Consider the following 12,026-nt stretch of genomic DNA (forward strand, 5'->3'; position numbering starts at 1 on the left):
CCAGGAATCCTCACCCATTAGCCAGATGGAAACCTCTGGGTCAGGCCCTGGCTTCTACCTCCTTTTCCCTGGAAGGGGGTGGGTTCCAACGAGGCCTCTCTCTCTCTCTCTGCTAGTTTATTGGAAAATCATCAACTTGCAAGGGAGGAGCTTCTGAGAGGATAGAAAAGAATGTCTGTCCTCATGCAGGGAGGCCAGGGAGGCCCTGAGTCTCCAGGGAGGGACTAGAGGGCAGCACAGCGGGGTTGTGGCTTCTGGCACCCTGTCCCCAGCACACGGCTTTGAGTGTATGTCCCCAAACTCTGGGACAGCAAGAAGCTAGTGCCCACACCTTCCCCTGTCAGTGTTGTCTTCTGGTCCCTCCGTCCTTTACCAAGTTCCCCAGGATCGCCCAGGCAGAGGGAGCTCACAGGGCATCTCTTCCGAGGACAGCAGGGTGCTTTAAACGCCCTCTTGCTTTTTGTGGGGACTTACCTTTGACCTGTGATGGGAAACATCTACTTCAGATGGCTTTGCTGGAAGGATTCAGCCAGCGCCATGTCACCTCTTTGATTAGATTTTCAGACTTTTAAAATTTTACCCAGTCTTATGGTTGTGTGGTGATATCTTAGGTTTAAGCTTACCCTGTGCTCCTTCCTAAGGTGGTTGGGCACCTCTTCATAAATGTGTTGGCCCCTTGGGTTCCCTGTCTATGAGGTCCCTAGTTAGGTCTTTTGTCCACTTCTGCATTGGGTTATCTATTCTCATTTTCATAGATTTGCAGGAGTACATTACATGTTCTTTACAAGTTTATTGTCAGTTATACATGTTGCAAATATCTTCTTGCCCCTTTAGTTTGCCATTTATTTCATTTAGGTTTTTTTTTTTTACAAATTTTTCTTCTTTAAAAAAAAATATGAGTGCCTAATTTTTCCAGGGTCCCTTGTTAAAAAGATGTTCTCCCCTCCCCCACTTTTCTTGGTATGTCATTCTTGTGCCCATACCACATTGTCTTGGGTACTGTGGTGTATCAAAGTCTTAAAATCCAGGAGAGTGAGTTCTTCCACATTGTTTTTCTTTAAGGGGGTCTTGGGACCTCCCTTGGCCTTCTGGATGCCTGGGGATCCCCCGGGACTGGTGAACTGGCATGTCTTCAGGAATTCCCAGGTGGTGCCAGCTTGCGGGGACAGGACACACAGGCTCCTTCCTGGAGGTCCAGCCCAGCCACACAGAGGAGCCAGTGGGCAGACAGGAGAGTGTGACACAGCCATCAGCACAGTCCAGTAGCTCTAGGAACCACTCAAGTGCAACAGGTAGACCTCCCAGACCCGCCCCTGCTTCACCAAGCAGGTCCCCAAGTTCACCCAGCTGGTGGAGAGCTGCAGCTCAGGCACGGCCACAGTGACCTGCAGGGGCACCACCTAAGGGGACAGAGCATTAAGTTGGTGGGGACCAGGTGACCTGGCCCAATGTTTTAGGGGCACATGGGCCCTGCCAAATCAAGGTACTGTTGCTTCTGAGAGCACCATCTACAGCCAGAGGCTGCTGGCAGGATTCTGCGCAGGTAGAGGGCCAGGAAGGCACCGTCTGTTCCCCCATCACCCTGCCCTGATCAGGCTCTGCGGTCTCTGCTCCCCGGCTGAGCCTCTTTCCTGCCCTCCTCTCCTCTCTGTTCCAGCCCTGTGCTCCTCTTGGGCTCTGGGCCATCTCGCCTTTTCCAGAGGCCTCTCCAGCTCGGCTCCACACCACAGCCCCCCAATCAACTGTCACAGCCCACAGAACTAGGCCCGTGCTGTTCGACCTGGTGTGCGCAAAGCCCCATGAGAGCCCAAGTCACCCTCAGTGGCCTCAAGTGCTCACTTCCCCTACCCATCAGCCCATTCCCTTGGCCTGACTTTGATGTGGTTTCCCTGATCCTTAGACAGTGATTAGCAGAAGGCAGAAGGTGCTGTCCTGCATTGTGGAGGGATTTTGGCAAGTGTACAAATATTTAAAACGTACATACCCTGGGACTCAGCAATCCCTTGTAAAAAATAGTGACGACAGAGTGAATGGAGCCACTTTAAAATGGAGCCGGAACTCCCATCCCAGAGGAAACGCCTTGTACTCCTTGCACGTCTTGTACCTCAAACCTTCGAGATGCTGGAACAGGAGGTGGTAGATAACCTTTGGGCTGAGCCTCGGGTGACTCCGTGTCCCAAAGAACTGTTTGCAAGCCCAACCAGGAAGCAGGTGTTAGGACTGCTGGGCTGATGGCTACTGGACTGAAAATTAAAAGCATCCTTTAGAATAAACATCACTGTGTTGGCTTCTCTGCACCAATAGAAACACCTTCCTCCTACTGAAGGAAATGTTCCCACCCCCTTTCCCATAATTCCCACTGCCTTTGCCTCCTCATCAGAACACAGGGCTTCTGCCTCCATTGGTGCTTCCTGAGCAGCTGTTCTTTTTTCTTTTTTCCCAAGTACATGCCGTTGCCTCTTACTTTGGCCTTTTATTTGTAGGTTATCGCCCTCTTCTAGGAGGTACCCAAAGGAGATAATTACTAAAATATGAAAATATGTGTACAGAAGGATATTCATTGTGGCTTTGTTACATTTGTGGATGAAGAAAAAGGGGTGCTCACAGGGTGATCTGATCATAAATCCCTAAGTGGGCAGGTCGTGGCTGGGAGTCATGGCCCTGGCATGTAACTTCTTCAGTGAAAGGATTTAAGCCAGGCCTGTCCGCTGTTCTTTGAAATACCAGCGACACTGCCCCTTGAAGGGGGGTTTTAACCTTCAAGAGAACACGATCTTGTTAACCACCCTGTAACCCAACCCCTGCCTTGCTTTTTCCGATCTTCCTTGCATCCCTGCCTTGATTTCAAATGCAGAAAAGAAGCTGCAAAGCCGTTATTCTGCAGAGCACTTGAGACCTGGCTCCCTGCTGTGTATCATTACTTTGGTTCAAAGAGGCCTTGTAAAAATTCTCTGTAGGTTTGGATGTTTCTTGCTTTGCCATTAGAAAATACAGAAAAACTGGAAAGCGACCTTTAAGTCATCACTAGAAGACTGTACCATTCAGACTAAGTAATTGACACAATTTATGTTTCATCTCTGCATTTACTGATGTGAAAAGGTGTCCATGACGTGATGCTGAGGGAAGTAAGCAGCTTATAGACACTCACGTGGAACGTGTACCAGTCACGGAAAATTTAGACATGTGCTTGTACATAGAGGGGTGCTCATCAAATGTGGAGTGATTTCCTCTGGGTGGGTTTTAAAGAAATTATTTTATACTTTTTCTTCTTTATATTTTTCTGTAGTGTTAGAATTACAGAATGTTAGAATATATATATATATACATACATATATATATATATATATATATATATATACACATGATGTTTACAAAGATTAATTTCTAACATATCCCAAAGATGGGAAACATTTTTAAAAGTGTGTTTTTCTTAAGGGAAGAGGACAGAAAGGTAAGTCCCACTAGTCAAGAAATACCTAATCCAACCTTAAATGAAATTTTCCAGAAGACAATGAGAGAAAGTACTTTTGAACTGATTTGAGGCTCGCACAGCCATGATTAAAACACACAGATTACGAGTTTGACAAAGGAAAACTGCCTGCCGGCCGCATTTAGAAACATCGATGTGAAAACCAGAAGCAAAAAATTCTAACCCAAACCTAGCGAAATGTTTAAAAAATGAAAATCCAGTTTGACCAGGTTGTGTGTGTGTGGTGTTGTTTTTTTTTTTAGTTTCTGACTTCATATTTTTCAAAAGGTTTGTCTTTTTTTCTGGCTTCAAAGACTAGCTCTTGGATTGCTTATTATTTTTGTATTTTTATGTTTTCCCAATTGCTTTTTTTTTGCCTTCCTTCTGCTTTCCTCAGGCTCATGCTTTCTTTCTTCTTTCCCCCCTAAACTTTTGAATTATGGTGTGTCTTAGTTTCCAGGGCTGCTGAACCAAAAGCACCCACAAACTGTGGGGCTTAAAATGGACATTTACTTTTTCCCAGGTCTGGCGGGGGCTAGAAATCCAAAATCGATTCGGCAGGGCCAGGCTCCTTCCGGAGGCTCCCCTCACCCCTTCCAGCTCCTGGTGGCTGCCAGCGGTCCTTGGGGTCTCTTGTCTTGTGGATGCACCACTCCAGTCCTTGCCTCCACCCCCAGAGGGCCTTCCTGCTGCAGTCTGTGTCTGTGTCCAAACTTCCCTCCTCTTAGGAGGACACTGGTCACTGGACGAGGGCCCTCCCTCCTCTGGTGTGACTTCACTTTAACTTGACCTCATCTGCAAAGACCTAATTTCCACACAAGTTCACATTCCCAGGTACTGGACATTAGTCCAGTACATATACTTCCAGGGGACACAATTCTACTCCCTACGTGCGGTCGCTTTATTTTCAGTCTTTAATAAAAGCATTGAAACAGATGCACTTACCTCTGAGTAGATCCTTCAGATTCCAATAAGGATGTTTTCATTCTCCTGCTTCCTAAATAGTGTGTTGTAGTTTGACGTACTCTTGGATCCGTAATTATACAAGAGACTGATTTAAAAGTCCTAAGCATCTTGAGATCCCCCCGCTATTGCTGCTTTGTTCTCTGAGTTTTTGTTCTTTATTCTTCTAGTCCACAAGTGAAAAGGTGAACAATACAGATTTAATTAAAATGCAGAAGTCACCTCCTAGCCACCCATTTCTAAACCCCGCTCCCACAGATAGTAGCTAACAACTTGGAGTATGACTTTCTGGAACTATCTTTTGTGTACACAGTGGTACCGGGTTTAATGATCTGCCTGGAATGTCCAGGCAGTGGGGGAAAGACAGGTGCCAAGGGAGGAATGGGGTCAAATCAGACACAGGGAAGGGAGCTACACCAACCAGCTTTCTAAAATCAGATTTGCTTCTGAGGCAGGGACAAGCATACATAGCAGAAGCGTCCACTCTTGGTAAAAAGTCCACTTTTGCTTCAATACCAAAGTCCACCAAACTTTCCTTCAGGTGTAAACGCAAAATCAGCTTTAAAAAATCTTAACTTCAGTTGCATGAGTTATTTATCTATTTGCTTAGCAGGACCCACCTCTCACCCTCAAACCTGGACAAACCAACTCTTGTGAGGGTGGCCCTCAGGACGACAGTTCCAAAGATTTATTTTCACTTGTAACAGCTTCCCACTGACCTGATGAAGAATTTGTCCTACCTTTGAAATGGAATAGACAGAAGAATTATTTTATTTCTAACATACCCTAAGGTGAAATCTTTTCTAAAATTTCAGACAGATAGGTGTAATAAATGAATAAGTCTGAACTCGCAATTGATTTGTCTGTTTCATTTCCTAATTTCAGATTATTTTTGACTCAGTGACTTGTATCTTTGCCTTAGAAGTGTAAGGGACAGGAATTCAGGCTCCCGCTAGCCTCCCAACTTTTTGCTCTTAGAACGACTCATTCAGAAAACTGTAGACAAGCCCCAGGGGCACCCAGGTGTTGCTCCCAGGAAGCCTGCTCGGTAAAGCGTGGGGCTGGCATCATACCACTGACTACCAGGCCGGGGTTCCCAAATGCTTCCACTTCATGGCACCCTTTAAAATTCAACAAGTTTTCCACAGTACTCCCAGGCCAACAAAAAGTGGCTAGCAGTTCTGTTCATTAAGTAGTTAGATCCAAACAGCTTAACATATATGTATATCTGAACTACTTGGTAGCTGTTTGAAGAAACTGATACACATAAATGGGAGGAGAAAACACTTCATTTGATTCTTAATCAGAATCACTTCCCAAGGTGAGGAGTGTGCCCCTTGGGCAGAGCGCACCTCCTCACGCGCTGGGACCAGATGGGGCAGCGCCATCTTTCTGTTTCCCCTGGACTTCCCTGCCGTGCTCGTGCAGGGTGAGCGGAGGCAGTCCGGCTTCCTCACCCGGGGGTCTGGGTAGCGAAGGGAAGCAGTGTCCCCATGGCCTTGGAGGGTCTGATGACCAGTGCTCCAACAGCCTTGAGCCTGGGTCCAATAAACTGTTCTCATAACATGAAGTGGGGTCGCATGTGCAGAGTTATGCTATGTTATATCATTTCTGGCATCTTGCCGGCTTCGTTCCCCTCTAGTACTTAAACAGGTAGGGACTCCCTGCTGGGGGCGATGATGATGATGAGAGACTCACAAGGGGACAGGTGCCACAGTGGGTGCCACGCTGGGGAACAGGGGCCCTGACATGAGACATGCAGAGGCGTGCAGTGTGCAGCACGTGAGGCTTGCCCGCCCATGAATAAAGGCCTGCCAGACACCCCAACGGTTCCGTGGCTATTTTTACATCTAACAAATACCATGAACCTGTCTGGCCTTGAAGGGCGGCAACACAACTTGCGTCTCGCTGCAACTGCTGCAGATGCAGCTTGGCAAAGACAGGAGGCTACTGCATGGAAAGGAACGCAGCCCAGTGGAACGTCGGCCTGGGAGCTGAGTGAGCAGGGCACGTGGCACCTGACAGGTGCTGAGTGTCACTGTGTTTTCTTAGAAAAGTAAAGCTATCCCTCAGGTGCCCGGGGCGGGGGGTTCCCTGCGGCTTCTCAGGCACCCGGTTTGGGAACCACAGAATTAGATATGCCCATAAGAATAGAAACAAACCGTTAAAACAGCGCTGAATAAAAAAGCACTTAAAAACTATGACCTATGGAGATTAGCCAAATAATATATATGTGAGTGGACACGGACAACAATGCCGTGAAAAGGGGGGGTTATGGAGGAAGCCAAAGGGTGGGGGTGGGGGCATGGGAAATTTGTAATAGTGTCAATAATAAAAATAAATACAAATAATAAAATAAACTATAGCCGATGGGGTACCACTGAGTCTGCTCTTGCAAGGTTTCAATGACCCACCTTCTGACGGCTAAACTGGGGATAAGTTTCCATGCAGCTTTGACCCTGTTGAGAATTGCCTCCTGGGAAGGTTCTCCCTTTGGCTTCCACCACACCCCTCTCTCGTGGTCTCTTTTGGCTTGGCCTTTGCACTTCCCTCTGGGGGTCTCCAGCTGTCCCATGCTGAGTCCTTTCCGCACGCTCTAGGCCCCTTCCATTGTTGGTAGCTGCCGATAATTCCCAAACCATTGTCATCGGCCCAGACTTCTTTTCCAAGCTGGGGGCCAATATCCAACAGTTTGCTCCATGTCTCCATGCAGACATCCACAGAAGACCCATCACACCATCTTCCCCGAGCCCACTTCTCCGCCCGCGTGTCCCAACTCGAAGAACAGAGCCACCCCCGTCCGGCAGTGGCCTGTACTAGGTTGCTCTGGTGGCCGTAGTTCTTCACTCCTCTGTGCCCCACACCCTCACCGCAGCCTCACCCCCACCACTCGACTTTGTTCTGGCCACAGACTGACCTGTGGCAAAGTGCAGATGCCTTTTCCAAGCCTAGACCTTCAGTGGCCTCACAGGTTGGTTCTGTTCCTCTTATGCTCTGCTGCTTTGGGAGAGGAGCATGCTGGCAGTGTTCTGCCGGTCCCAGGAAGGGAAAGATGAGAGACACGTGGGGTAGAGCCACTCCCACTGATCCTAGCCAAGATCAGCTCACTCCGCTGACCTGCTGACCTGTGAGCGGCAATAAAGGTTATTGTTTAGCCACCACTGTCGGAGGGGGGGTGTTGTTATGCGTCAAAAGTTAACCCAGCAGGTCACCTAGACCAGAAAACTGGACATGACCTTTGACTTCTCCCTCTCTCAGCCCACAAAGTCACCAGAGCCTCCTAAATCTCTGAGTCCATCTCTTTCTCCGAGTCCTCTGCACCTGTGCCCTAGGGCAGGCCTCCTGCCACCACATTCGAACCCTTTTTCTCTTCCTCCCCTTTCCCGGGTTCTCCGCAGGGCATCTGCAGCGCTCTTCCTAGTTTGCCACTGAGGTCACGTGACTGCTCCTCTGTGGGTGGGCTTTGCCTCCTTAGGGCCTGGGTAAGGGAAGGAGCCCTGGGGAGACTGTCCACATAGCAAATGTCCAAACCAAGGGTTCCCCGGAATCCTTCTGCTACTGGGTGCCCCTTCTCAGGACATCAACAAGGAAGATAACACAATTTGGAATGAAGATGTCTGTCGTCGTTTCTTGCTAATGGATCCGATCATGGATATGCAGTATCCTCGTGTAAGCAAATGGGCTTTCAGAACTACAGCTGCTCTGTGGCCACAGTGAGAGGACCGTTATATCAAGAGAAAGGATGAGTCACCAGAATGGCAGAAGTGCCATAGTCCAAGGGACCTGGAGTAAGACAAGGCCACCCTGTGTGGGGGCTTGAGAAGAAGCAGCCAGTGGCCTTGACCTTTGTGAGATATTTGTATATTGCCACGGGCCTTCTCACCAGGCTGCCCAGGAACTTGTCTTGTTTAGTGGTTAAATGTGGATTCTGGAGTCAAACCTAGCGGCAATGGGCCCAGTTCTTGCTGTTGATCTTGGGGTCTGGGGCTAAGGGGAGGGTCTGGGCTCCAGGGAGGGTCCAGGTGGGGGTGGGAGAGAGAGAGAAAGAGAATGAATGAGACCATTGCACCAGGGGCTTTGATGGGCTGAGAAGCTTCTGGGAGGAGTGTGTCACCTGACTTTTGGAAGAAGTCAGTCCTAGGGACAGGAAGGATGTGGCCAGGTGGAATGAGGGGAAGGGAAGGTGTCCCCAGCTCCAGGAAGATAGGGAGGGGGTCTAATCTTGGTTCTCATTCCTCCTTCGGCAGGCACACCTGAGCCCCTCCGGGGCGGGGGCGGGGGGGGGGGGAACCCGAGTTCTGGTTTTCGTTACAGAAGTGGGATGTGGCACACATCAGGGCCACTCAGACTGGCTGGGTCAGGACACAGCCTGCTGCAGCCCAGTGCTCCCAGCCCCAGGGCACATTGCCCTGTGACCCCCGAACTACCACCATGAGTGGACAGCTGTTCCAGTGCCAAGACACGGCCATGGAGGTCTCCAGGCCCAGGGCCATCGGAGAGAGGCAAGGACAAGTCTGCTTCAAGTTGGATGCGGAGGAGGGGAGGGGTGCGGGGGTGGGAGGGAGCAAGCTGCGCAGAGGACACCGGTCTGGAGCAGGTTCTAAGTTCCCAGTCCGGGTCCTGGGGGCGTCCGCACCCCTGTCGCCCGGCAGGCGGAGCCAGAGCGCAAGCCTGCCGGTGACTCGGGTCCAGAGTCTGTCTGGGCGGGGCGAGGGGTGGGCCCCTGCGTCTCTGGGCGTTAGAGCGCGGCGACTGTCGCTCCCGGGAAAGGACGGACTAGCGCGCTGCCTGACTCTCCGTGGCCATGGCCGAGCGCTCCACTCCCCGGTGCTGCCTGGGCTGGGACTTCAGTACGCAGCAGGTACTGTCGCGGGCTGCAGGCCGCGGGCCCTGGGGCCGCCTCCCCCGCGTCGCCGGACAAGCTGGTGGGGTTCCCGGTGTGGGGACACCTGGGCCAAGCCGCGGGCGCACCTTCCTTTCGAACTTCTAGGGGACCCCGTGCCCCTGTCCTAAGACGCCTTGTCAGTGCCTCCCGCTCAAAAAATGCCACAGCGCCCCAGCCTGTACCCCGGCCCTCTCGGAAACGGCCTCCGCCTCCCCCTTCCTCCTCCTACCCCTGCGACCGGATCCTGGGGGCACTTGGCGGGGAAGTGCCCAGAAGGGCGTGGGGACCCAGCGGGCTCGAGCGCCATCACAGCCACCGAGTGACTGGAACCCGAAGGAACTCAGCCACTGTAACTACTGCAAGATGGGGGAACCGACCAACGACGGGCAGTTGAGCACACAGGCATAACCAGTGACCTGGCACCGCATCACCGCTTGAAACTTTTTTTTTAAGTGCAATCGGCACAATATACACATGAACTTTGTTCCACCCTTGTTTGGCACCAGCGTGCCGGGGTCAGCGTGCCCAGCACTGCTGGCCAGAGGGCACGCTGTGCTGCTCTGAGGATCCCGCAGGCCGTCAAGCAGTCAAAAGTGGTCTCCATACTGGGTGTGGGTTCCCAGGAGCTCCTTCCTAACCTGGGAAGTCAATGCAATTTTAATCAAACCCCTCTTCTCAGACGAGCCAGGCCAGTCCGTGACCAGAAGTCCTGTGGGACCCTGGACAACTCAGATGGCCTCGCAAGACCTCAGTTTCCCCATCCGTCTAGGAAAGGAATTGTATCCTTGGGTTTGGAGGTTTACTGCATTGTGGGGAGATATGTTTCCTGGCCGTGGCCTTGGCCTACGGGAATAGCCCAGAGGCTTTGGCCTGGTAGCTCAGACATCTCCAAACCTTAGCCTGACATTTCTTCCCCTCTGGGGCTCTTTTTTTCAGGTTTCTGGGCCAGGTGTAGGGATCAGCTCATCTATGCACACCTATTTCTTAGAGAGGTTCGGCTTTGGCTGTTTGATAGGCAGAGATTCTTTGAGCTATCTGGGTGTTTCAACTCAGTCTCAGTGTCTTCATTATACTCAGTCTTTGAGTGTGTCCTCAGATAAGGTGTGTTAATACGATGATGCACCCCACCCTTCCAGCAGGTCTCCAGGTTGAATCACTCACTTCTAGGGTTCTGGGCCCCATCTGATGGTGTTTATCCCCAGGCCCTGGTAGAAGCTGCTATACATCATCTTTCTGAATGCCTTCCAGGTGAAAGTTGTGGCTGTTGATGCAGAGCTGAATGTCTTCTATGAGGACAGTGTGAATTTTGACAGGGACCTTCCAGAATTTGGGTATGTACTCAGCGTACGCGTTTCTGTCTGGCGGGGAGGGGTTGGTTTGGGGGTCTTCACTCGGCCTTACGCATTCATAAACACACTCTTCTGACCTCATCAAGCTGCAGGAGTGGTGGTCTTGGTGGAAATCTCTGCACTAGGAAAGGAATTGTACCCTTGGGTTTGGAGGTTTACTGCATTGGGGCACTATGTGTTTCCCAACCATGGCCTTGGCCTATGGGAACAGCCCAGAGGCCTTGGCCTGGTAGCTCAGATCCCTACAGACATGGCCCCTAGAGATACCTCCAAACCTTAGCCAGGAATGCTCTCTCCTTCATTCCTTCCCAGTTCCATCCATTCATTCATTCATGCGTGTATGCAGTAGATGCCAGGTGGGACTTTGCATCAGGTACTGTGCTCAGTGCCAAGAATTTTCTCTAAAGGGAATCATAATTATGTACTTTTTAAAATCTGACTTTTAAAGTTCAGTACAATCATTCTGAGATTTATCCGTGTTGTTAGATATATCAGTAGTTTGTTCTCTTTATTCCTCAGTAGTACCCATTGTATGAATGGATCACAATTAGTTTATCCACTCATCTAATGAGAGAGACATTTGAGTTGTTTCCAGATTTTTAGTATTTTAAAATAGAGAGGCTTTGAAATTCACATACAAGTGTTTGTGTTGACATAAGCTTTCATTTCTCTTGGAAATGAAATGCCCAGAAATGGTGAAGTTGTATGGTAGGTGTATGTTTAACTTTGTAAGATATTTCCAGTTCTCTTTCAAGGTGGTTATTTTAATGAAAATGTTTAGTGAATAAGCATTGCATGTATTTGGTACATAATTCAAAAGAAAACAAAAGGCATGCAATGTAAAGTCTTAATTCCTGTGTGGTCTCATCTCTTCCCTCCTGCCCTCCTTAACTGCTTTAGTTTTTTGTGTGTCCTTTCAGTGTTTCTTACTGAAATACTAACAGATAAGAATATTCTCATTTCTCCCTTTCTTACACACACAGGGCATACCATTCTGTACTTTGCTGTATTCATGTCTCAATCACTGGGCTATGTTTCCATGTCAGTACATAGGACTTCTGTGTTCTTTCTAGAGATGCATCATATTCCACTGGGTAGATTTAGTATCTCTTATTTATGGATATTGGGTTGTTTGCAATGAAAAATGATGTAGTGAATTGTCTACATATGCTATCACAGACAGTGCCAGTTTATCTGTGAGATAACGTTTCAGAAATAGCATTGCTGGATCAAAGAGCAGATAGATGTATACTTTTGGAAGATGTAGCCAAATTGCCTCGCATAGAGATTGTATCGATTTACACCCACCAGCAGTACACAAGAGTGTCCGTTTCCCACCCCACTGCTAATTCAGGGTGAT

At 49.5% G+C, this 12,026-nt stretch overlaps 1 protein-coding gene and 1 long non-coding RNA gene across 7 annotated transcripts in view; one reads left to right on the plus strand and one right to left on the minus strand.

Moving 5' to 3' along the window:
* Positions 1–759: 759 nt before the first annotated feature.
* LOC119051533 (uncharacterized) lies at positions 760–7,531 on the minus strand. 3 transcript variants are annotated; one of them, XR_008392308.1, is made up of 5 exons: positions 7,350–7,531; positions 6,847–7,052; positions 4,415–5,172; positions 1,985–2,243; positions 760–1,400 (listed from the first exon to the last, which is right to left on the minus strand). It is a non-coding gene; the product is annotated as an uncharacterized LOC119051533 (long non-coding RNA). The 3 variants fall into 3 exon arrangements; XR_008392307.1 differs by lacking the exon at positions 6,847–7,052 and having other exon boundaries at positions 7,350–7,526; XR_008392306.1 differs by having other exon boundaries at positions 6,847–7,526.
* Positions 7,532–9,151: 1,620 nt separating this feature from the next.
* XYLB (xylulokinase) overlaps positions 9,152–12,026 on the plus strand; it is a 37,785-nt gene continuing 34,910 nt past the window's right edge. For 2 of the 4 annotated variants that reach the window (XM_037148209.2, XM_053669234.1), the window contains exons 1-2: positions 9,153–9,293; positions 10,566–10,648. In XM_037148209.2, coding sequence (XP_037004104.2) covers positions 9,237–9,293; positions 10,566–10,648 — 140 coding nt within the window. In that variant the 5' untranslated portion in view covers positions 9,153–9,236. Of the gene's footprint in view, positions 9,294–9,646; positions 9,667–10,565; positions 10,649–12,026 lie in introns of those variants that run through there. The other 2 variants (XM_053669235.1, XM_053669236.1) reach the window with 2 other exon arrangements.

Source organism: Artibeus jamaicensis, unplaced genomic scaffold (assembly GCF_021234435.1).
Source record: "Artibeus jamaicensis isolate MK-2021 breed Jamaican fruit bat unplaced genomic scaffold, CSHL_Jam_final contig_519, whole genome shotgun sequence".
Taxonomy (NCBI): Eukaryota; Metazoa; Chordata; class Mammalia; order Chiroptera; family Phyllostomidae; genus Artibeus; species Artibeus jamaicensis.